Here is a 27,453-nt window from a genome sequence, read left to right as displayed (position 1 = left end):
TGTCATTGAGTATGAATGCAAACACAATCTAACATAATGGTGGAGGCTTTAAACAATTAGGAATAATTAGGGATATACATATACCACACATCACACATTGTACACACACACACACACACACACACACACACACACAGTACACCGCATATGCACACACAGCACACTACACACACTTATATACTGTACGTAGCGTACCTCACACACTTACACAGGGTGTGGGTTGTTAGGTCTACACCAACTAGGTCGACAAGCATTGGGTCGACACCACTAGGTCGACAGGCAGCAATGTCGACATGGGTCAAGGTCGACATGTCTCTAGGTCGACATGGGTCTATGTCGACAGGACATTAGGTTGACACAAGCATTAGGTTGACATGGGCAAGTTCGACAGTCAAAACATCGACATGGGGTTTTTCACTGTTTTTTTTACCCGAATGTCGACATAGTCGACATGGACACAGTTTGAAGTGCATCGCATCCCCTCGCATCGAGGCATGCTTCCAGCACGGTGCCTTGCTACGCTCGGCACACTATTTTATTCTCCATTCATGCCCTAGTGGATGGTAGGGCATGAAATTCCGCCTGTCTGCACATGTCGGCTCAAAAACCAGTGAAAATGTCGACATTTTGACTGTTGACCTAGCCCACATCAACCTAATGCTTGTGTCGAGCTTATGACCTGTCGACCTAGACCCATGTTGACCTAGACCCCTGTCGACCTTGACCCATGTTGACCTAAACCCATGTTGACCTTGCTGCCAGTCGACCTAGTGGTGTCAACCCAATGCTTGTCGACCTAGTTGGTGTAGACCTAATGACCGTATCCTTACAAATTGGGGGGGGATTTTCCTGGGGGGGGGGGGGGAGGCTTGCACCGGCCCTGGTTGTACACACCCACATACACTACAACACACACCCAAAAACAGTACAACACACAAACACACTTAAACATTGCACAGATACACAAACGCATAACACACACACTTAAACATTGCACAGATACACACACAGCACACTATATACATAGCGCACCTCACACACTTACACATTGGACAGAGACACACAACACACACACACACACACACATACATAACACACCACCCACAGTACAACAAACACCCACATACACTACAACACACACAAAAAATAAATGCATTATAGGTGCTAAATCTCAGGAGTGGATGTGCAATTCATCAACACACACAAGCTATCAAGTCAGGAGCGGTGTGATTCATACAACAACACCACACCTGATTTCATTGCTGTCATTGAGGGCCTTATTCTGGTTGAGTCGGATGGCTCCGAATGCAGACGGACAGCCGATGGTTGGTGTTTGCGCTTGTGCAGAGGCGTATCTACGCATGTGCGAATGCTGCACACGTACGAATAGGGTGTGAATTCTGTACAGAAAACGATAAGTCGGAACAATCCTAACAGGGGGTGGAGAGGGGCGTCAAGGGCTGTTTGGGCTCATTACCATATGCGTACGCCCCACGTTTCATGGGCGTTCCCATGAAAACGCTGGGCATACGTATGGTAATCCGGCCGCGACGCACGTGTGGGGGACGGACATATGACATAGCCGGATGCCAGCTGCCCGCCCATATCCCTGCTTTTGCACGGAGAAATGCCCAAGTGGTCTGGAGCACTCGGTGCTGCCTGACCATTCAGTCCAGCATTAGATGGTCGGCGACCATCGAATGATGGGGGAGGTTCCCACAGATGGAGGAGGTGTTCACATGAAAAATCCACTCGCGGTCCGTTCGGTCGGCGTCTTACCGCATTCGGACGGTGTGAGCTATCCGTACGGAAGGCGGGGCTAAGAACACTCGGTTCCTGTCCGAAAATACACATCCGACCGAATCAACTAGAATAAGGGCCCAAGTATCAATGCAAACACATTCTAACATTATTGTGGAGGTTTAAAAAAAATACTATTTTGGGCCTTTGGCGCAGCATAATATTAAATTTGACAGCAATTTTGGAAATTAAAAAACACCCTAGGTTTTCCTGGGCAACGGCGGTGGGTCAGCTAGTCTTTAGTAAACACATGTACTGTAGTTTTACTAAAGCCCTGTATACAGATGTATCGGGTCTTGTCTTTGCGCTGCTGGCGGATCGCCAGCAACACGGCGCCGCTATCTGACTGAGACGTCCCCCACGCACGCGCGTCTCAGAATCCGGGCGGTGGGGCGGCGAGGCGGACGCATTACTGTCCGCCTCCCGCTCGAGGGCGCAGGGGGGGGACCCGAGGAGGCTGCGGGGGGTGCGGTTGCTCCGCCGCCCGCTCAATGATTTCATCCACAGGCATGCGAGTGGATTTTTAGTATAAACATCCATTCGCAGCCTTGCATGCGGGGCCGAAATCATTCGATGACTGCCGACCATCAAATGATTTCTACAGACCACTATATATATAGTTATTGGAGACTGACTTATATTTGCGGCCATTTTGCAAGACAATGCAGGCGTTTGACGTCATGCAATGCTGTGAGCAGCTACAGTACTTACCTTTTATAACAAATCATGTTTCCTAGGCATCCTGGGTGGCAAATTTTTAGAAAGATGTCGTGTTAAGAAACCTGGACAAGAGTTATTCAAGAGCGAAATGTCAGAATACTTCAAGGCTGCAGACCTGTTCGTTGGAGCCAGGGTTAATTTTCATGGATACAACTTTATTTTAGTGGATGCAGATGAATATGTATTCAACTACATGGAGAAGAATGTAAACGAGGTCAGCATATTTCTATGAATATTTTCATTTGCTTCTCTTCCAAATTGTCAATGCCATAAGCCTCAGAGTGCTCAGGTGGTTATGATGGAGAGAGTAAGCTACTATGTACTGGGTGACTAGAAGTTTGTTACGACAATATTACACTACAACTGTGCAGTGGCCATTTACAAATGAAAGTCAGTATGAATCTGCTAAACTGGCTGCAGCAAAAGCTCAAATGATCCCGTTGAGGGGGAGATAACTTGCAGGTACTTATGATGATGATGATGATGATGACAGTAGCAGGCCCGAAGAATTGGTTTTATGCATATTAGATGCCCCCAGTATTGCAAGTGAAGTCAAACTGCTGCTGCTGTAATTTAACGCAAGATTTCACTGTACTCTATCATTTACAATTGATAGTTTTATACTTGTTTTATTTGCATTTCAGAGGCTCCAAGTGACTTGCTTACTTGTCTTTTACACTTTCCTGCCATTTACTGTAATGTAAGGATGGTTATTGGCCATTGATAGAACTCTCAATGTCCTCCAGCAGATGGGTTTAATGACCATTTTAAGTATACTAAAAGATATATAAGTCCCCCCAGTAGCCCCCAGTATTCCCATCAATTCTCCAGGCACCCATGGCCCCCAGTATCCCCTTTGCAGTCTTTTCTGCTTTCACTAACTTACCTTTGAAGTCCCACTGGCTGCCCCCTGCTTATTGTCCAGCCATCCATATGTCTGCCCCCTGCTTATTGTCCAGCCATGTCTGCCTCCTTATTGTCCAGACATCCATATGTCTGCCCCTTTTATTATCCAGCTATGCCTGCCCATTTATTAATCAGCCATTCCTGTCCCCTTTTTGTCTGGCCATGCCTGCCTTCTTTTTGTCCAGCCATGCCTGCCCTCTTATGGACCAGCCATTAATGAATTTTTCTCTTACCTTTTTACCGCTTCAATGTTCTTCTTCCTTCCTCAGTGTGCCTATGGCGCTTCCTCGCTACACAATATGAGTGGCGCTCACGTGATGTGACTGCAACCAATCACATAACAGGTGGTTGTACAGGGCTCGCACGGGAGCCCTGTAGGACCATCTGTTTGAATGATTGCCCATGCTACATCATGGAATGGAACGGCCACCCATGGCAGGGTAAGTTTATAAAAAAAAATAGGTTTGTCATGTGAGCAGCGCAGCTGGCACTCATTAGCAAATGGTTCTGCAGAACCGATAGTACATTAGGTGTCGGGTTCTGCAGAACCGGTGCGAAGTGGCCGAATCCCACCACTGGTTTACCATAGACATAGATCACCACGACAGTGTGCTCTGCTGCAGTTACCCTACGCAGCACAGAGCTACTAGGCTACTAGCACAGCTGGCACTTATTCAGTCTTTCACAATGTATCTGTACTGAGACAGGGCTGGGCTGGCCCATCTTGCTTATTGACCAAGCTGGGCTCAGCTTTCAGTCAGCTCACCTTCACAAACAGCACAGTGAGACGCAGCGCCAGCGCAAATTTGCGCTGCTCATCAGAACAAAGGAGAAGCCATAGCCCTAGTTTCACTGCACAAGCGTAGAGTAAACCTGCCCCGCAGATTCTGTCTCTGAGGTCAGCACAGGTGAAATCACTTTCGCACATGCATGACCTTTGGTGGTAAAAAACATGAATTAAATAATTAAATGTTCAACATTGCTTAGTTCAATATCATGAACTGTAACCATTGAGCACACTGATGGCCATCCCTACTGTAATGTTTGTGTCATACTTCTTTCATATTCCTGGTTGTGCATCTGTGGAGAGCTGTAATTATGTCAGTTTCAACCATATTTGAAAGAGGTCCAGTGTTGCTACTCGTACTGTTGTAAAGGGAACTTAGGCAGCCTCTTTATAAGTCACTGTTGCTTGGCTCTTCAAACATTCAATTTGCTACTCTGCTGCCTCTACCGTCCACATCCAGCCGTCCACTGCCGCGCGTGCTCTCGGGTCCCCTGCACAGGGTCAGCGCATGTGCAGTAACTTCATACATACTGCGCATGCGCTGGCTTGATCAGGTCCCCAGGTTCCGGTGCATGCGCAGTGTGGTCCACGGTACTGCGCATGCGCAGAACCCGTTTTGGGGGCTGCTGCGCATTTGCGCAAAGAGAGGCATCCTGGTGGGAGGGAACACCTCCCAATGAGATGCCTTGAGTGACTGGCAGGTCGGACTTCACAGTCAGAGTGAAGCCAGAGCAGTCTCACAAAATGCATATGGGTTCACTTTAGGCAGAGAGAGTGGCGGATTTTACCTGGGGGGGCTGCAGCCCTCCAGCCCATAGGTAAAAACCACCACTGGTTATAATACTCTAATTGGCTGCACATTTGTACTACAAATCGTCTAGTGCTCTGATTTGCTACCAATGGGTTAATGTTATCCTACCTGAAGTATTTTTTTTTTTAAATAACTGGAAAAAAGGTGCGCCAACCCTAGTAAGATACTCAGGTAAAAAAAGAACACATTGAATTTATTCCATTTTTTTTTTTTACACAAAAATATTTTTATGTTGAATAAAATAAATTCCTTGACAAATAAAAAAACAAAACAAAAACACTTTTAATAAATGTAAAAATATGCTGTGGAAACAATGTTAGCTATCACATGGCAGATACCAGGTAACATAATATACCACATAACTCCACATTCCATTCCACATCGGCTCTTACCCAAGGCATTGACATTGGCTCAAATGTGACAGTTAAAAATATCCACTCAAAAATCCTAAACATCATCTGAAAGTTGAGCTTGGCTAGAAAGTTAACAAGATAAGAAAAGTTTATACACTTTATCTTAAAATATTCACAATCTATAAAAACATAACCAGGCGGCATAGCGGGCCAAACATTGCAATTTATTCTCCAGCGACATTCCATGGTTTATTAATGCATTTTTCTGGCCAGAAACAGCTAATTTTATTCCTTAACCGTACTTTCAAATATAGGCATTTATCATTTACATTTCTGGTTGGCATTTCAAAATATGTGCCAATTATTTTACACTGAATTTTGTTTTTAATATTTTTACATTGATATCATTTTTTTAAAGCCTGTTTTGCTTAAAAGGCAAGTACATCAACTTCACATATAACAACATGTATGTACCCTTCTATATGTTACACTAAATAAGTGATTAACCTTCTGATTAAGTAAATGAGTAAAGTAAGAAAATCTATAAAGGAAGATGTAACATCTGCCCAGAGAAACCAATCAACTACTACAGTAGAGCAGTGGTTCTCAAACTCGGACCTCAGGACCCCACACTGTTAAAATTTTCCCAGTCACCCGCCTGGTGCACAGGTACACTCATTACTCACTGACACATTTTAAAAGATAAAGGGGCAGATGTATTAAGCCTTAACAAGATATAAATGCAAGGGTGATAAAGAGAGATAAACGTCCAGCCAATCACCTGCTAACTGCCATGTTACAGGCTGTGTTTGAAAAAAGTCAGTAAGGAGCTGATTGGCTGGGTGTTTATCTCTCCTTATCACCCTTGCATTTATCTCTTGTTAAGGCTTAATACATCTGCCCCATTGAGAGATAAACATCCAGCCAATCAGCTCCTTACTGACTTTTTTCAAACACAGCCTGTAACATGGCAGTTAGCAGGTGATTGGCTGGACGTTTATCTCTCTTTATTACCCTTGCATTTATATCTTGTTAATACATCTGCCCCGCCCGCATTGAAAGTAATTCACCATTTAACATATAATTAAATATAAGCATAAATATAAATGAAATGTAATTGCTTTTTATGAAATTAAATGAAATATTAATATCTTTAATGTGAATAGGTAGCTGAAACGTCATGAAATACAGCAGGCATACATACTAATGAATTAAGAATTGTTATATGGAGTTGTCACTTTACAAAGCCAATAAAAGCAGCTAAATAGAGCTACTGATTGTCATCATCATCATGATCACCACCCTGTGCACCAGCCCTGCAAACAACTGCAGGAGCTATGCCCCCTGAGAGGTGTACATGCCTCTGTATCCAGGTATATCTCAGGTACAGTACAATTATGTCAACACACCCTTACTGTACTCAGCCAATGGCACCATGGCCCATAGTTTGTCACTGCAAACAATTTGTGTTACAATTTCACTGATGATGACTTCATTTCGCTTGCACAAGCGTTGGGTAAAAATATTGACTAATAATTGCATGTTTTTACACCTGCCTTATCAATCTATCATAAGTCTGTTAATAAACAATACATTCAGTACAGCTTTAATTCTTCAAATTTTATAGTTAAAGTCTTATCTTTTAAAGGGATAAAACCATACCTCCCAACTTTCGCCGCTCGTCAGCATCTATTCTTGGCAGGCTGGGGGGACTCCCAACTGTCCCCCCCCTACCGCGTGACAATGGCTGCCCCGGGCGGGACGCGGGAACGTCCCCGAATATCGGGACGTTCCCGCGGTAAGCGGGACAGTTGGGAGGTATGACACAGAATTAATTGTATGACACTATCCCTTTACCCAACTTTAATGTTATCTTTTAACTGCTCTCTACTTGAGTACATTTTTTTTAAATTCTGCTTTTCCACCATAAATAGATTTATTATCAAACATTGAAACAAACTTTCTTAGGTATAAGCAATGTTACCTCCAAAGTACAGTAATTCATGCGCTAAAGGAACACTGCCACCAGATGTCATTTTTATTTAAATTTAAACAAAGCTTCCCCTTACCCTGAGCACATATTAGGTGATACGTCGTCCCAACGCAGATCACAACGATATATCGTACACATCACCTAGTGTGTGGGGCCAATTGCACCCTTCTGCGGGCCACTCCCTGGGTTATCCTATTTTGCAGTGTGTACAGTGACATATCATTACATTGCATCACCATGTCGCTGGGTGCACATGCTGTCCAAGTGTGTACCCGTCCTTAGTCTAAATCCCCGTACACACTGGGCAATAAAATGAGTGAAATCGCTAATTTTAGCCCTTCTGAGTAATACCGCTCAGTATATCGCCCAGTGTGTATGCACCCACCAAAAGCTGATGTCATTTCCGTCATCTGTGCATGTACAGACAAGGGAGCAGATCATTAGGGAGGGCCATCCTGCAATGAGGACCCCTGCTTCCCCGCCACCGTCATTTGTCACCCGCCAGCATTGGCAATTGTGTGTATGCACTTGCTGATGCCCGAACCCCCGGGTCCCCATGCCCACTAATATCAGTGGCTGCGGGATTGTACAGTATGTACGCACCTTGACTTGTCACTGTGCTACAAACCAATAATTAGCATTGTTATCCCTATTTAACTGAGTGCCTGGTACAGACTTCTGTAATGAGGTAGTTTAATGAAAACAACAAGGGGTATTACTAGTCAGATTTCACTGTCTTCCACAGTAACATTTTAGAGACCGTGCTTTCACAGAAGAGTTCCAAAGGAATGGAAATACATTTGGTGAAAATAAATGTGACCTATTTTTTTTTTATTTTCTAGTTTTGACTGAACCCTTTTTTTGGCAGAACTAAAACAGATGTTTTTCTGAATTGGACAATAAAACCACTAGGTGGAGAGCTAGTATAAGGAATGACATGGGAAGGATAGTGTTTTTACTGTCATGTAGGTTTAGTGTGGCTAAAGCAAATGCTGTTTTACAGTCAGAATTGGTTTTATTACGGTTACATTTCTGTGGTATCTTTCTTTTGAAAACTGCTTTGAGAAAACCACAAGATATATTTAATCCAAATGAGCCATTCATCTAGCTGTTCAAATAATGCATTAAATGAAAAAGCATTTCTGGTTATGTTCTATAAGCAGTAAATGTAGCATTTTGTGGAACATTTTATATGTAATTTGAATCAGATTTTGAGAATCATAAGCAATTCTGTGATGATGCCCTGTAATAAAGGCCAACACACTCCTCATCACAGAAACAACCCATAAAACTTATTTAAAAAAAATGTATACTGTTGACACCACAATCCTGTCAGTTCAGAGTCTAAAGGCCCCATACACTAGTCCAACTTGGGAGCCCTCCCAGCGGCTCCCCGCTTACGACTTGGCACTTGATGTGCCATTTTTACATGCAATAAATCGCAGCGATGGCTGGGAGCTTGTAGCGGTATTTGCGGGGCAGCAGGATGGGAAGCGCTGTTGAATTTGAAAACATATTTTGAAAAGACTGGCCGGATGCTGAATAAAATATTAAATATTTTTTCAAAGTCCGCAGCACTTCCCGCCCGGCTAATACCGCTACAAGCTCCCGGCCACCGCTGCCTGGACCCTGCCGACCAGACCCTGCTGCTGCACATAGGCACATACCTATGAATTGGACTGACACATTGTGGCGCGATGTGGCATTGACGAGTCCAATCTGATAGATTTCATTTGCAGCCCCTACAACCTCCCCATTCCAACCCAATGCACATGGGACAGCACATTGGGTCGAAGGGGATGTCAAACACATCTGATTTGGGCTGATTTCTTGGCCCGATCCGTCTAGACCGGATGAAACCGGCCCAAATCGGACAAGTGTTTGGGCACCTTAACACATAACTACAGTGATGTTGGAGGACTCTTATCCTTCCTCTTGCTATGAATCAGTCTGTGGCTTCCTCCATTTTCTTCCTCACATTATAGCACACCTGTCCACATTTACTAAGTCACTGACGGGTCACTATCTGAACAAAGGCGTAACTACCATAGGTGCAAGGGGTGCAGCTGCTATGGGGCCCAGAGCTGAAGGGGGCCCATCTTTGCTGTCGAAGTATATGTTTTACATACATTTATCACCATCAGTTGCTAAATATGGGGCCCTTACAAAATTTTGCTATGGGGCCCACGATTATCTAGGTACGCCTCTGATCTGACACATGTTTAGCTCCCTCATCTCATGAACTGCTCTTATACTGTATGTTACTCTACTTTCATTCCTAAACAAGAGACACATAGACAAACGGGATGAATGCTCATAAACCAACTCCAATATTGTTAACTGTAGTGAGTATTACATTTTCTTGCAGTAATAGCTCCCCCAGTAAGAGATATGCAGTATCAGGCTTTAGAGAGAGATAAAGCAGAAAAGTTTTCCACAGTACCCAAACAGCTTATGTCATTAATCTAGCACAGTCTATAAAATGATAGCAGGAAATTGGTTTCTATAGTGCACACATATTCTGGAGCACTTTACAGAGAATAGTTGAACAGTCACATCAGTCCCTGCCCCAGTGGAGCTTACTATCTATATTCCCTACCACATACATACACACATTCATTCTAGGGTTCATTTTGTTGGAAGCCAATTAACCTACCAGTATATTTTTGGATTGTGGGAGTACCCGGAGTAAACCCAAGCAAGAGCTTGCAGAATATACAAACTCCGCACAGTTAGGGCCATGGGGGGAATCGAACCCATAACCTCAGCGATTTCAGGCAGTAATGCTAACCCTTATACCATTATACCATCCGTACTGGCCGAGCTCTTTTTCACTTTACTGTATTTATCTCAAAACTTTGATACTTCTCCCCCTAGATCAGTGGTTCCCAAACTGTGTGCCGTGGCTCCCTGGGGTGCCTCGGGACACTTGCAGGGGTGCCCCAGGTTGGTGGTCCAGGACCAATTCAATTTATTTATGGTTAATTATTTATGGTCAAAACCCAGACTGGAGGCTGCCAATCATAAAATGTGTACAAACAGAATTAAATCCTGCCCATTAGCACATAACTGACCCTAAGAATCGCATATAAACCCAATCTAATTCATTGTTTTTGGGCCTAGGGGTGCCGTGAAAACATTCTGATAGGCTAGGGTGCCGTGATTCAAAAAAGTTTGGGAACCCCTGCCCTAGATCAACAAACCTTATCTCTCCTCCATAAAGACAACATAAACACTGCCATCTATGACACCCCTCTGACGCCCTCTCAGTCGCAGCCTTTTAACATGTCAAGCTGGGTCTTCCAACAGTTGGATACAGTTGGATACCCAGCTTGATACAGCTTCAATAATAAACTAAACCAGTGGTTCCCAAACTTTTTCAGGCCAAGGCACCCTTTGGGTCTCCATGACTTTTTTCAAGGCACCCCTAAGCCAAAATAGTTAATATGGGTAATTAGGTGACCTGTGCGAAAATTTCACATGCAAAAATATGATTAATTTTATAGTGAGGTTGATGGTTTGTAGTCGGATGAAGGAAGAAGAACACCGGCATGGTGGATATTAATTGATGGGTGATATTGACCCTACACACGTACAGTCACTGCTGCATCTTTTACGTAGTGTCATTCCTGCACCTCTACATCCCCAGCTACACCTCACTATTCCCCATAATATTACAATATAAAGCTTAAAAAAATCGATAACCCTGCACATTTTCTATCCGAAACAGCAGGTAGGCAGCATGATGGTCGGGCGTGTGGGCCGCAAGGTGGTGGCCAGGGCAAGCAGCAGTCAAAGATCAGGCAGCAGGGCAATGGCCAGGGTGGGTGGCAGGGCGATGACCAGGCGGTCAAAAGGGCGACATCAGGGCCATGGCCGGGCAGGCAGCTGGGTCTTTTTTCCTTCCCTGCAGCCTACACACCAGGCATTCCCATATTGCAGAGGTCAGCCATCACAGTCTGCGCTGGCTCTGCAGCGCTGCTGGCTGACAGTGGTGGGGAGCAGTGTCGCCGATCGGATTGCTGACAGAGATTCAATCCGCGGCTAGAGGGGGCCTAGGAGTACTGATCCCCAGAGCCCCCACCTTAATCTGGCTCTGCACCCCCCCAGGCCTATAACTCCCTAATATGCAGCAACGTCTTAGACTCCACCCATCCCAGCTTCCCCCACCCTGTGTAAAAATCACTTATAGCACCATCCGATCTCTCCCTCACCCCCTCCCCCATAGCTTTCTACTATGCAACGGTGTCTCCCTGTCAGGAGACACTTTCCTGCTGTGTATACTGTCGCAGCCTGTGCCATCTTACCCCAGGCACAGGTAAGTGCCGTAAGCCACCTGCTCATCCCTCCCCTGCTGTGACTGGATGACTCAGACTCGTCCCGCACATACGCCATTGCCCCGGCCCCCTCCCGGCGCTCACTCCTCACACCAGCCCGACATTCACTACCCGCCTCCCTTCCCGGCGATCACTCCCAGCTCCACTCCTGGCGCTCACTCCATGCACTCCTCCCGGCGCTTATTCCAGGCCCCCCGTCTGGTGGTAATTACAAAGGAGGCTGTCTCTAGGGACACTGGTGCTTTGGCACCCCTGTCACTGTGCTGCGGCAACCCAGGGAGCCGTGGCACACAGTTTGGGAACCACTGAACTAAACAATAATTCATATGAAATCTGGACTGATTAGCAAACGTTCAGGAAGGATACTAGAAGTGAAACTCGCATCTACAAACGTGTTTTATGTAAAAGTATTTTTTCATTTTTATTTTCTAGTTCCCTATGGCTGATATTTCTTCAATTAAAAGCAAGCTAAGGAGTATTGGCGAATCAAAAGTCAGAGAAATCAAGCAACAATTTGCAGTCAATGATCCTGGAAACAGAAATGAGGTCACATATGAAACATTAAGGTATATCAAGTGAATACAAAACATGGCTGCATATTCCTAGTACTGTGTGTGCTATATTTATCACTTTTTAAGGAAGTCTGTCACTGAAATGCTTGTACTATGTGGGCGATGACTTCATAGTGACCAGAAATGCTAGGGAGGTTACACTTGCCTCGCTTTGGTTTCCAGAATTTCTCTATTTAGAATACTGCGCTGAGAGGCCTGATCTATCAACATGATTTAGGAAGCCATGGGATGAATTCATCGTCCTCTGTACAGCATCAGACTTTTTTTGTAGTTGTACTGTATATTCACAGCTGCATATCCTAAGTACATAGCCATAACTCTTATATGTAATGCAACGCGTAGCAATTGGCATTTCATATATATGTCCAAAATGTCATCACTTAGAAAATCTTTGACCAACTACTAACACTTGTGGCCATAAACCGCTTTATCATAATTATTTTAACAGGCTTTATCAAGAATAATTTTCAGCACAATCTTGTAATATGATTTGTTATGAGGTTATGAACAAATACCTTTTAGCTTCTTCATACTTGGTTATCTATTGTAGGAGGATGTTGAATTCCATAGACAGTACTTCAGATGCTCGGCATTTGTCCGTTACAGATCTGCAACAAAACTTAAAACACAAATCTTACATTTCATGAATGGGGATTATAATTAATTCTAGTTCACTTTATGGTGTCATTTTCTATCATTTTCTATCATTTTTATGTATTTGCTATATTTAGAATGTGCCATATTAAATATTTCAAGCTTTATTTATGGTTAAATATATTAAATATATTAAATTAGAATAAAGCTTTACCCCAGGACTTTTTAAGTGAGGCAATGGGTGGTATTTAATGATGTCCCAGTCCGACAGCCGTACAGGTTCCTGGCTGAACTCAGACTATTTTTTTTTTCAACATTAGATCTTTAGTTCAACGTTTCACAGAAATAACAAGGTAGTAAACAAAAAGGGGATAATAGATCGAAGAGGGGTTGGGGGAGCAGGGCATATAAAGGTATTGATGATTTAGGATAACAATGAAGTGAAAGAGAAAGGAGATAAGGCAAGAAAGGTACATCGGATATATTAAACATCAGAGGCCACTGAAGGCAACTCTTTTAAATCAAAAGGAGAGGGCTGAGACTGCGACATGGTATGTGTTGACGGAGCTCCCTTTCCCTCTGTGACATAGACATGCCTCAGACTATTTTTTAAAGGGACAGTCACTTACCAGGCATGGTTTTGCCTCAGACCTCATTACATCCCACACAGTGCTTACTATTCTACCTAGCACTACGTATCAGTCCACTTTCAAAGTTTTGGAATCAGTTGTGTAAAGTTACAATTGCTTAGTTTTCTTTGTCATTTTGTTTCCCTATATTATAATGAGACCACAATAACTAAAATATCGGTACTCTTTACCTAGAAGGGCGCCCACGATTTTGATCTTGGGCATCGCAATGCAAAAAATGCGATGCGACCGACGCGATTACCGCGATTTCCCATAGGGAACAATGTTAAATGTCCCAATTGACCCGATTTTCCATAGGGAACAATGTTAAATGGGCCACAGAGGCCAAATAGGCACCCTGAAGTGTGAAATGGCCCCCCAATTGTTAACGCCACCCCACGATCAACGTGAACCCGAAGCGTGGCGAGCGGCGGCGGTACGCGTCCTAGGACCTTTTCATACCCCCACTATCCACGTCGGCGTGGAGTTGAGAATAGAAAGTGTGGCGAGCGCAGCGAGCCACCGAGCCCGAAGCGTGGCGAGGGGACGCGGACACCTGTGAAGCCCGCAAGGGGACGCGGATACCTGTGAAGGTATCCGCGTCCCCTCGCTGCGCTCGCCACGCTTTCTATTCTCAACTCCACGCCGACGTGGATAGTGGGGGTATGAAAAGGTCGTAGGACGCGTACCGCCACCCCTCGCTGGCTTGTTGCGCAAGCCACGCTTCGGGTTCATGTTGATTGTGCGGTGGCGTTAACAATTGGGGGGCCATTTCACACTTCAGGGTGCCTATTTGGCCTCTGTGGCCCATTTAACATTGTTCCCTATGGAAAATCGGGTCAATTGGGACATTTAACATTGTTCCCTATGGGAAATCGCGGTAATCGCGTCAGTCGCATCGCATGCGATTTTTTGGTCGCATGCGATGCGACCGACGCAATTTACATTTTAACATGTATTTCTATGTAAAATCGCGGGCATCGCATCGGTCGCATCTCATGCCATTATAATGGCATGCGATGTACATGCGATGCCCGCGATGGGCACCCTTCTAGGTAAAGAGTACCAAAATATCTATTTCACTATTGTCAGTTTAGTTTTAGCTTAGATTTGGCACAATCGCACAAGACTGTGTATTTGCGGTTGGTTACAATCACAAAAAGGCCCCCTGTTTATAGTTATAGAGACCGTATAGGTAGGGGTGTGCTACTACAGGCAAATTGTGCATACAGTATGTCCAAAAGAGGGAAAGAAAAGGATTTGTCATGACGTGGTGCACCAGTTTAAAGAAATCGGTCATAAAATATAACTTTTATTATTATGTTTTAAACCAAGCGAAAATATAAAAAAAAAACACGGAAAACACAAACAAGTGAAAATTGTGCGTGTTTTAAAAAAACTGCATGTGTGGGCATGCCTTGTGTGCTTTAATTCATATAGTTTATAATGAGCAGCACTTAGCTAGCCAATTCTCCTTTGGTATATAAATGATACTTATAATAGTTTATAAAGAGCACGCTTAGCTACTTAATGTGGAGAGTTTTATGATTTTTGTATCAATCAGTTCAAGGGAGAATCTAGTACTGTTTGTGTAAGGAAATTATATATTGTATCGCTTTAAAGAAAATTATGAGCAAAGATAGTAACCATTTGTGTCCTGAACAAATGGTTATTTCTGCCAATCACTCCAATGTTAAATTTGTGTGAATTGGGTATATATATAGTCACATGGGTGTCACTTATAGATTATGACACTTCAGAATAGCGTTGGCATGTGTCCGCTTAATATAGTGCTTTTAACTATATTGTAGCCCTTAGTAACACAAGTGTACCATTTGCTGCATTTGTACTTGTATAATCACACTGTCAGCTGAGTGCAGCGCCGGTATATAACTATGGATATTGCCCTTAAAAGGGCTGAGGCTGGAGATCGCTGTAGGTATCAGAAATCCAAGTAGCACACACGGAAAGCAACGTCTGCACGGCTGAAGGTCCTGAGCGCGTGTTTTCGCTAACCGCTTCTTCAGGGCTATATTGTTTGCATTACTATGTGATCTTATTACTCCATGTGATTGTTACCAAGTCCTGATCCACACTGCCTCAGTGAACCGTATGAGCAGCGGCACACATAATATGGCTCATTCTGCCGCACTATCCATAGTTATATACCGGTGCTGTACTCAGTTGGGAGTGCGAAATGTACTGGGATGTAATGTGAGGCAATTTTGGTTTAATGCACCATGAAGCACCCTTCTCTACATATCTATCCTATCTATCTATCTATCTATCTATCTATCTATCTATATATACCGTATTTTTCGGACTATAAGACGCACTTTTTCTCCCCAAAAATGTGGGGGAAAAAGTACATGCGTCTTATGGTGCGAATATGCAGCATAGAGGGGAAAAAACCTTATTGAGCGCTCCCTGCGCTGGATGGGAGAGGCAGCAGATATCGGGTGCCGGTAGCTGCGGCAGCGGGTAGCGGCGGGTCCTGGCTGGCTGCTGCTGCTGCTTCGCCGTCATCTTGATCCCGGCATCTCTGAGAGTGCGGCAGCAGAGCGTCCGCATCAGCCGGCATCACGTGACTCCGACCGCTCCTCTCCTCACCTCCTCCTTCCTCAGAGCGCTTTGGGCAGTGTAAGCTGACAGGCTGTTCGCGGATAACCTGTGTCTACACAGTAGGTATGTGTGCTGCTGTTAAATGAACCTGTGTCTACAGTGTGTGTATGTACCGCTGTTAAATGAACGTGTGTGTGTGTGTGAGAGTGTGTGTGTAGTGATTTCTGTCATACTGCAAATGCCAAGGTTTGCTGTTAAACTGCTGTTAAATATTTTGCTATAATAAAGTGACTCCCGCGGCTCACCTCCTCCTTCCACTGAGTGCTTTAAGTGAAAAGCCATGATAACCAATATTTTTGCTGCTTCAATTTAAAATGAATGGGGATTTTTTTAAGTTCCTTATACTGTATGTTGTGAGGTAAAAAGGTTCTCATATGCCTTAAAAAGCTGCTCTGTACTGTGACTATCGCTGTGCATGTGTGGCTGCCTGTCACACAATGTCTATAGTATATTGTGTGACAAATAGTGTAATATAATATTATATTACACTATTTGGGTTCAGAATATTTTTTTCTTGTTTTCCTCCTCTAAAAACTAGGTGCGTCTTATGGTCAGGTGCGTCTTATGGTCCGAAAAATACGGTATATATATATATATGGTACTTATGTATTATCTGGGCTCCCATGTTAAATGCGCCCCATTTTTTCATACCCCTACTATCCAACTACGCATGGAGTTGATTTTATATAGTGTGGCGAGTGCAGCGAGCCACCGTGCCCGAAGCGTGGCGAGCGCAGCGAGCCCCGCAAGGGGACGCTGTCTCATAAGAAAAACGGGAGTCCAGATATTACATAAGTACCATATATATATATATATATATATATATATATATATATATATATATATATATATATATATATATATATATATATATATATATATATATATATATATATATATACAGGTTGAGTATCCCGTATCCAAAATGCTCGGGACCAGGAGAATTTTGGATAACGGATTATTCCGTATTTCGGAATATTTTAATTTTTCAATGATGTATTTTGAAGTATCTTGCATGTATGCTGTATAAACACATAATATACACACAAATATATTTTATTACCACATAAAATACACACAAACATATTTTAATTGTTCAAATAACAAGGTTTCAAAACGTGAAACAAAATGTGTGTACTATCTCAGCACTGAATTTGAATGCCAAGCAATCATTGTCTTGCACATATATAGTGCCAGTTACATATCATGTCCCCAGTGATGCTGTTACATATGTCCCCAGTGAGTTTTTAGCAAAAAAAATTTTTTTTTCACTTTCTGGAATGTCCGTATTTCGGAATAATTCGGATAACGGATATTCGGATACGGGATACTCGACCTGTATATATATATATATATATATATATATATAAATAATCTGAAGTGTTGGTTATGTTGATGTGGCTTTTTACATTTGACCTCCTGCACTATGGAAACTATGATGACACTCTGATTGAATTTAGAACCATCTGTGTCAAATTATGAATTGAGAGACTACTAAAGAACCATTTGTCATTCTCACCATAATAATCTATAAATTGCTATTGATGCTGGTGGTCTGGCAGATCTCTGACGTTATGTCTGCCCTCATTTGAACGGTTGCAAACGGATTTCAGGATTAGCTACAGCTGCCGCTGGGCTGTGCGCCATCATACAGATGGAAACATCTGCCAACCTTAATTGTTTTGCTGGTTATGTCAAAAACTGTGAATTTACAATTGTTACTTGTATAGTGCAATTTACCTATTGGTGGGCCTGATCAGCAGTGAACGCAGCTTGTAGTGTGCTGTATTTGTGGACAATAGCAATGCAAAGATGCCACAGGAGGTACAGTATCCGAAGAAAAAAAAGCCTGTTGGCATTACAGATCTGAGTGCGACTATTGGTCATAATGTTTCAAGTCATTGACCATCTGACAAAGCCTACGCTTACTTAGAATTACACTTTTGCCTAGCGGAAGACGCAGACCCTGGACGCAGCACGTTTACAAATTGGGATTAGTACCGCTCCATTTTGAATACCGGCCCCCGTCACACCCCCCCCCCCCCGGTCCCAACAGCTTTGGCGAAACTGCAAATGATCTCACAGTACAAGATTGACACATGTGCAGTACAGATCTTCTACATGTGCCGATCAAGAAACATAGAGTTGTGTGTAGACCATTGTGTTTATGTGCAATTTGGAATTAGGCCCTATATCCAGGACAAGGCTGGCAGCAGAAATCTTGGGGCCCGGTACAGTGATTTTTCTGGGCCCACTCCCCTTTAAATCCCCCCCCCCACACACACACACGCACATAATTACCCTGGCCCCCAACACCCTTGACCTCTACACCAACGGATTACTGGCCCAGGCAGTTTTTTATACAGCATCACTTGCAGAACAGAAGGGAGCACAGGGACAGCATCAACCACTTACACAGCATATATTTTCCATTTCCATTACTGAAGCTCAATCATAGATTAATTGCTCAAGTCTCGGCCATGTGAATGGATGGAAGTGCACAGTGGTGCTTTCGTGACTTACACTTGAGAAAGGTTGACGTCATCGTATATGTTTATTTCCCCCAATCCCAGGTACAGACAAGAGCACATAGGCAGTGTAAGTGTCACAGCCATGGGGGAGCACTGGCATTAAAAGCTGACAAAGGTGAACCCAGGCCCAGATGTAGTAAGCCTTAGGGAGTGATAAAGTGGTAAGAGATAAGGTACCAGCCAATCAGCTCGTAACAGCCATGTTACAAGCTGTATTTGAGAAATTCAGTTAAACAATGCTTAGCGCCTAGGTAGTGCCTTAGTGTGCACAGATATAGTGAGTCTGGAGCTTCCGGTCTGCGCTGCAGACCAGAGGCAGATTTAGACCTCATGGGGCCCTAGGCAAGATACCAGTTTGGGGGCCCCTTACGGCCGGCAGCGATAGAGTACCTTGGTGCATGCAGCCTACCAATAAATGCTCAGCTGAGTGAACATTGGCATTGTGCACAGATCTACAGTAAATCAGGCTCTAGGTCGTTTCAGGTCTTTTAAGTTTAATACCTGTATCACATAAAAGTAAACTGACTGGTCACATACAGTGGATGAGACCTTTTGTGTGTCCAAGTATTTTTATCCTATCAAAAAATATCAAAGGGACTTTGGAGTTGGCTGTTGGCAAGTCTGTGTGATGTCATAATGTCACACAGTAGTCAATCAGTGCTCCCCTGGGAATGTCTTGGATGGCCAGGATCCTGCTGGGCCCTAGGCAGGTGCCTAGGTTGCTTTGTGGAAAATCCGCCTTTGTTCCAGATGCAAATCCCCGAAGATGGTAGGCGGTTTTGGCTGGATCCAACAGAGGGGGCATGGTACTGACCCATCAGTGTCCATTCCCCCTGTCCCATATGCCCAATATGATTCTGGCAATATACAATTAAGTTGTAAAAAGATTAGTACTGAACTCAGGGTTACTGAGGGTACTTATATATTCTTCACGTTTCCCAAGTGAGCACTGCCTCACAGGAAACAATGGTGGAGGGTCTGCTGTTTTATATGTAACCCACAGGATGGTGTCCCAGACCCCCCCATTCCACAAGATGTGTGCAGAACAATGCCTTGCTGTAGAAGCTGTTCTCAGCCAGGGTGTGCAGCATGGGAGCAGGCAGACAGAGACAGCCTCACCTTGTTTTTTCATAACTGAGTTACCCCTGGCCTGCAGTGTGGAGCACTGATTCGGTCCTCTCTGGAGTGCTGTGCAACAGACTGGGGCAAAAGGCTGGTTCCCAGAGTTCCGCCCCATGGATTTGTGCAATCCCTCCAGATGTCAAAACTAGTCACCTGCTCTGTTAAGTGTGCCGCTTCTGCTCCTTTTCCCTAGTTGCCTGGTGCAGGATCGGGCCACCAGCTTTATGTCCCTTTAAACCTTGGGGCCCCTCTGCCCCTTGGGTCCGGGTACTGGTGCACCCTTGGATACCCCCCTGTTGCCTGGCCTGATCCAGGAATTCATCATCTCAGACCCATAGCAGTATTGAATGACCTCAGGTTATATAGTCCCCTCCTACTGTGCTGCAGCTATGGTACTGTATATATAGCACTATCACAAGGTAGGTGTTTACAATGGGGATGAATATTACAAGTGAACAAGGAGACTAAACCTGCCCATACACGCTGCGATCCCGGCGTGCGTTGTGGGCTTAAATAGCATCCATCACATCGCATTGCATGCCTTGTGCATGCCTTGTGCATGCAATGCGATGTGATAAAAAGCAAGTACAAAAAGTATATGCAGCACTAAAGGTGCCCATACACACACCGATCCCGGCGTGCGTTCTGTGCATAACTAGCACACATCGCATCGTATGCCTTGTGCATGCGATGCGATAAAAAGCTAGTACAAAAAGTATGTGCAGCACATACTTTTTGTACTGTGCGATGAGGTGCCGCGGGAGCGCGCATCTCATCGCATAGCATCGCACCGCCGGGATCGGTGCGTGTATGGGCACCAATACTTTTTGTACTGTGCGATGAGGTGCCGCGGGAGCACACATCGCACCGCCAGGATAGCAGCGTGTAGGGGCGGCATAAGAGAAATGTCACCAATGTTGGCAGCTGTGGTTAGAATGACATGGAACAATAGTTTTTACGCTAAAATAAAAAAGTCCAACAACTATTTGGCTGGGTCATATCTTCTCTTCTGGGTGGCAATGCAGCTCTCACATTCTTCTTCCACAGACAATTGTACTAGAGTTATTCTAAATTCAACTTGGCTCAGTTACAGGCAGTTTCCTCTTTTAAGCAACCAGCTTTCTTTTTCTGACTTTCCTTGGCATACTGAGAGTTGTTTCAGACTTTGTGCTGTGCTCGGATATCAGGGTGGAAATGCTGTGTACAAGGTGGAGCAGAACATAATGTCCCATGTACATTTCACTTCAATTTCATACATGCAGTGCACTTCTCTTATGCATGTAGGATTTTAATAATAGGATATTAAAAAGTTCAGCACTGTCTGGGTTTCTATAGAATTACCAAATTCATGGTATAATACAAGTTTGTATGGCGTGTTATATTAACATAAATATAGGTTGCCTCCCATATCCAAAATTCCAAATATTTAATATTCTGAAATATGGAATTTTTTGAGCATTGCTTCCGTGTACACAGACTTTGTTATAGCACAAAATTATCAAAAATACTGTAGTAAATTATCCTCAGACTGTTGCCCGTATTCAATGCGACCGGCGAGGGGGTTAAACGGCGGGGTTAGACTCACCCTGGTCTACGTTCCGGGGAAATCCTCGCTGTGGCAGGACAGTGAGGATTCCCTCAGACAGCGAGTCTCGCTGCTTCTGTGGCCACATACGCTGATTCCCCCTCGCTCCAAAAACAGAGCAAGGGGGAATCGGCATATGCAGGGGGTCAGTTGATTACTGATAGGATGAGCTCTGACAGCGAGCAGGCAGCACTGCTCGCTGTCACAGCTCACCCCCGGCATTGAATATACCCCTATGTGTACAAGGTGTATAGTGTATGACACATAAATCATTCTGTGTTTAGACTTGGGTCCCATTAGATACCTCATCATGGTGTGCAAATATTCCAAATGTGTCAGAGACAGCATCTCTCCACATGAAAGTAATGTCGAGGATCCAGACCAGGTTTTGGAGCACGTGCCGAAGCCAGGTGTGTAATCAGGAGCACCTGGGATTTACTGACATAAGAGTTTCCAGGGCAGAGTGATCGTTCTCTTGATGCTTGATTAGCCACCCAAGAGATAGGCCAGGGTGTGGGCTATGATAGGGACCATTGGAGCCTTTGCAAGAGTCTGTTATGCTGGGTTTACGTGTCTGCTTTGCTGTGACCTGCATTGAAAAATGAAGAACAAAGTCTTCATCTGAGTCCCCGTGTGTTTATCCTTGTCACAAAAAATACTGAAACATCTGATATCTAATTCTATTTCTGTTCTTAAGCATTTTAATTATTGCCAACTCAACCTGTATCAATACCCATAATTTTTGATGTGCAAATTAGAGATTGGGTGCTCCTGGAGACTTTAATAAAACAATGGTATCAGCTCTTATACTAATTTAGCAAAAGCCTAAGCAGTATGGCCCTTTGTAGCCTTTTACCCAAGAGAAAGACTCAGTAGTGGGTGCATTTACCAGGCACTATTATGCCATTATTTCTCATCCTGCTTCACCTCTTTATCAAGGCGAAGTAGGAAGCACTAGTGCCAAAACCACCCTTCTTTCCTTTAATCATAAAAACAGCTAAAATCACACAATTTTTCTTGTTCCTGCAGTATTATTAAGCTCTATAGCATTCATCTCCACTAATTTCCAGTCTTTTATAAACACCTCACACCTCACAATATTGTTTATAGCCAAAACGTTGCACCGAGGTAGCTGGATGACTAAGCTAAGCAACAAGTGGGCGGCACAAACATTTGGCACTGCAGTGGCAGACAGGATCAGGAATTCTATATTATGTATGATAATGCTCCAAAGAGCACATAATCAAAAGAATATAGGTGCAATATGTTGTATAAACAGGACATGCACACTTTAACAGACCAATCATTTCAGTGACAGGGACTGCCACACTTGTTGCTGAAATGATTGGTTTGTTTGGGCCCCCACCAAACAAACTTACAATGATCCCTCTTTGCACAAAGTGGGTCTACATAGGAAAGATTTCTCACCCCCATCAATGTGTGGAACTATATGGCACACTTGGCAGCACCTCTGGAATTATACAGAACCCCATAATTATACAGCACAATTGGCAGCACTGTTGCAATAAATATTTTTTTCTTGAGTCATTTTTTTTTTTAAATAAAGGAGCCCTTAATAGTCCCCCCTATAGTAATAGTCCTTCATAATACACTTGGCAGCATCCCATGAATTATACGGCACACTTGGCAGCACTCCATGAATTATAATGCACAATTGGCAGCACTCCATGAATTATTTGGCATAATCGCAGCACCCCATGAATTATATGGCACACTTGGCAGCATCCCATGAATTAAATGGTACAATTGGCATCACCCCATGAAGTTTACAGCACAATTATCAGCACCGCATGAATAATACAGAACCCCATAAATTATACAGCACAATTCTCAGCACTGTAGCAGTAAAGAATTTTTTTTTTTTTATAATTTCTCTTTCGTCCAACTTGGCGACACAGCTCAACCATGGGATGTAGGAGGGTCCGCAGGAGCAAGGCACCTATGCTGACTTCTATGAGAGGCAGGCTCCTCCCTTCTGCATCCCAGAATTCCCCAGTTCGATTTAAGTGCCCACCGGAGTGGGTGCTGTGCTGACTGGCTGCATGCTGCAGCCGTTTTGTGTTAGAGTAGCTAGGTGTTTTTATTTTATTAATTTTCATTAGTTAGTGCAGGCACAGTGTGTTGTCTTCCACAGGAAGTTTATGCACACTGAGAGCGCAGCAGAGGCTGACAGAAGCGCGTCCTGTCAGCTCTCTGTGTGCAGAGGGACGCTGTCTGCCCTCTCTGCACAGCGCTTCAACCTCCTTGTAGAGAGGTTTCCTGGGCCCCGGGGTGAGTCCTGAACCGGCTCCCTGCTTAGGGGGCATCTTGGGGGACACCCCCCCCCCCGCTATGGCGGCTGCCATTTTAAGGGGTTTATAGGCTAAAATCCAGAGATGGAGTTGAAGCCTATTACAGGAGTCCAGCGTAGCTGGACGCTTCCAAGTGGTCCCAGGAAGGGAGACACTGGAGGTGAGAAGAAACACTTGGTAGGAGTGGCTAAAGGGGGAAAAGGCGCCAATAGGCTTCCTTCCCCGCTGAAGCAGAGACTTGGTCTCTTCCTGCCCTCTGTTCTGGCGCCCTTTCTCTCCATACTGTGGAGCTGAAGGAGGATTTACATTGCAGTTCAGAGTGGAAGTTTCTCCTGGGCAGCGCCTTCCCTGGTGATCGCTGTGGATCCATTGCAGCAGCGCAGACAGATAAGTACTGGGTTACATTATTCTGCGCAAATGCCTGACATTGTGCACTGTGTGTAATTATGACAGAAAGGTTTAGTGCTGCTGCTCTGGGGGAGGGTGCATCTGCCATGTTAATTAACTGCAGATATTGTGGTGTTAAATTAACCATTGAACAAATGGACCCAGGGGATTTGTGCCCCTCATGTGAGTCTGTGCCCAGTGGGGCTCAAGCCCAGAGGTCTGAGCAGTCTGAACCTGCGTGGGTGGCTGCTTTGGGGAGGTCTATAAATGCTTTGGTACAGGCTTTAAATAGGCAGAGAGATGACCTTGTGAAATCTCCTGGCCCCTTTCCCCCTCTCAACCGTCTGTGGGCTCTATTACCCCATCTCAGGGGGACCCAGCTTTACTGCATGTTATGCAGGACACTGTGCAGAGTGTTCATAAAATTAATGCATTTCTGGAACAGCTTGCCAAAACTCGTGAGGTCACTTCTCCCAGGCACCCCTTGTCTACACCTCCCCTGTTTAATTTAGATTCTGATGAGGAAGGAGTGTGCGCTGAGGATGTCTTTTGGGACCAGAGGGAAGATGTTGAATCTTCTGTCCCTTGCAGTTAAGCAGACTTTACAGCTTTCAGAGGAGGATAAACTGCCTGCTCATTGAGTATTCAAGAAAATACACAGAGATTCAGTGACCTTTCCCTCAGATGAGGGCATGATAGCTTTACTGGGAGAAGCATGGAAATCTGCTGATAAGAGGCTTCTCATGCCTAAAAGATTTGCTAACATGTACCCAATACCAGAGGAGCATGCAAAACTATGGGAAAAGACTCCTTTAGTGGATGCGTCTGTTGCCAGGTTGCCTAAATCCACGGCTGTACCGGTTCAAGGGGGTGCTGCGTTTAAAGACCCTGTGGACAAGAAAATTGAGGGATGCCTTAAAGCTGTGCTTGAAAGGGTGGGCTTTACCTTACACCCTATTATTGCCTCTGCATGGGTATCCAAGGCTATGATGAAATGGGCTGAAGCCTTATGTAATGAACTTCAGCCTGACTCTGAAGCTTTTGCCTTGGCTGAAAAGCTTAAGTGTGCTGCAGAGTATGTTTGTGAGGCTGGGGAAGAAGGCGCCAAGATGGCGTCAAAAGTGTCGGCCACATCTGTGACAGCGAGGAGAGCTCTCTGGCTTAAAGCTTGGGAAGCTGACAGCGAATCCAAAAAGTCTCTAGAGGCCTTGGCTTTTAATGATGAACTTCTTTTTGGGGTAGAACTCGAGTCCATTATAAAACAAGCCACGGGGGGGAAAGAGCACTTTCTGCCCACCACGTCTAAACACTCAGTGTCCAAGTTTGGGGCTTTTAGGCCATCCTTTCGTTCCTCCTTTTGAGGGGGTGCGTCTAATAGAAGACAGGCAGGAAGAGGAAAGTTTCCAGCCAGTAAGGGGAGGGCAACCAGATCCCGTTTCGGGGCCTTTGCTAAGAAACACATTTGGAACATCTCCACCACGGACCATTGGGTTCTCTCCATAATTTCTCAGGGTTACAGAATAAATCTATGAGGGCCCCCCCAAAGAGATTTCTTCCAACACCCCTACCGCGGGAAGCTCGCTTGCGGAAGCCCTCTTGGGGCAGCAATGTGTCTTCTCGAGAAGGGAGTGGTGGTCATGGTACCTCAGGAAGAAAGAAAGAGAGGATTTTATTCCATTCTTTTCAGACCCATTATAAATTTGAAGTCTTTAAACCTACACCTGTGGGTGGACCATTTTCGCATGGAATCTCTTCGATCAGTGCTTTTAAGCATAGAGTCGGGAGAATTTCTAGCATTGGTAGACATCCAAGATGCTTATCTTCATGTGCCTATCTGCAAAGAACATCAGTCTTTACTGCATTTCGCGATAGAAGAGACTCATCTACAGTTCCAGGTCCTACCTTTTGGCCTGGCCACAGCGCCAAGAGTCTTCACAAAAGTGATGGCTGTCATGGCAGCTGCTCTCAGGCTAAAGGGGATAGTGATGAGCCCATACTTGGACGACCTCCTTTTCAAGGTGGAGTCGGCGTAGAAGATGCAGGAACATCTGGCCATTGCGACACCGTTTTTCTGAGACCATGGGTGGTTGTTAAATCTCCTGAAGCCTCATTTGACACCCACACAGAGACTTCAGTTTCTGGGGGTGATCTTGGACACACACCTACATCGTGTGTTTCTTCCGGAGTCCAAAGCAGTGGACATTCACCAGTTGGTCCTGTTGATTCTTCAGTCTCCAAATCCAACAGTTTGGCAGAGTGTGAAGTGCAGTTTGTGAGGTTTCACTCAAGAACCTTTCAGTTTAAAGATTCTGAAATTCAAAAACCATGAAACTGGAACAGCTGTTGCTGTCTCAGGAGACAAGTGACTCCTTGATATGGTGGACAGATCCGGAGTCTCTGCAAATGGGGCGTTCCCTCTGCTCATGGGATTGGCTTGTTGTCACAACCGATACCAGTCTCAGGGGCTGGGGGGCGGTGGTCCTGCACCTAAGATTGCAGGGTCTGTGGTCTAAGGAGGAATCCAGACTGCCGATCAACATCTTGGAGCTCCGGGCAGTTTGGAAGACCCTCCTACATGCAGAGGATATTCTGAAGGGATCACCTGTACGCATACAGTCAGACAATGCCACGGCTGTGGCTTACCTGAATCATCAGGGCGGGACTCACAGCATGATGGCAATGCAGGAAGTCCTGTGGATTTTCCAGTGGGCAGAAGTAAACATTCCTACTCTGTCAGCTGTGTTCATTCCAGGGATCCGGAATATAAAAGCGGATTTCCTCAGCAGGGCAGAGCTGCTGGAATGAGAGTGGGCGCTACATCAGGAAGTCTTTCAGGAAATAGTGACTCTCTGGGGCTCCCAGAGATAGACTTGATGGCATCCAGGGATCCGACCGCATGCGCAGTAGATGCCATGACAGTTCCCTGGCGTTTCAACCTCACCTACGTGTTCCCCTCCGTTTCCTATGATTCCTCCGGTCCTAAAGAGATTGAGGATGCAGGGGGTACAAGTCATACTGATTGCACTGGACTGGCCCAGGAGGTCGTGGTATTATGACATACTGGGGTTGTCGACTGACTCTTGGCGTCTTCCTCTTCAGCCGGACTTACTCAAACAAGGACCATTTCTGCACCTGGATCTAGCTTGTCTCATTTTCATGGCCTGGCTTTTGAAACCTCCTTACTAAGGAATAAAGGTATTTTCAGATTTTGTTGTCCAGACTATGCTTAGGGCTTGCAAGCCTGTATCAGCTGCAAATTACCATTGTGTTTGGAAGAGCTATATCAGGTGAACGACAGAAGGTACACACCTCTAGGTTCAAGGTCACTTAGCCTGCAGTCCTTAAAGGTACAGTTGTCGGCCTAGGGTAGCTCTTTTGCCTGAAGTAAAGAC

General features: G+C 44.7%; 1 protein-coding gene across 1 annotated transcript in view; it reads left to right on the top strand.

Moving 5' to 3' along the window:
• Positions 1-27,453, top strand: part of EFHC2 (EF-hand domain containing 2) — an 86,333-nt gene that overhangs the window by 43,394 nt on the left and 15,486 nt on the right. Inside the window, exons 10-11 of the mRNA XM_083172666.1 lie at positions 2,538-2,734; positions 12,140-12,273. Of these exons, the coding sequence (XP_083028792.1) occupies positions 2,538-2,734; positions 12,140-12,273 (331 nt within the window). The remainder of the gene's footprint in view (positions 1-2,537; positions 2,735-12,139; positions 12,274-27,453) is intronic.

The sequence above is a fragment of the Crinia signifera genome, chromosome 2, assembly GCF_055691185.1.
Source record: "Crinia signifera chromosome 2, ASM5569118v1, whole genome shotgun sequence".
NCBI lineage: Eukaryota > Metazoa > Chordata > Amphibia > Anura > Myobatrachidae > Crinia > Crinia signifera.
This window is presented reverse-complemented; position numbering and strand designations above follow the sequence as displayed.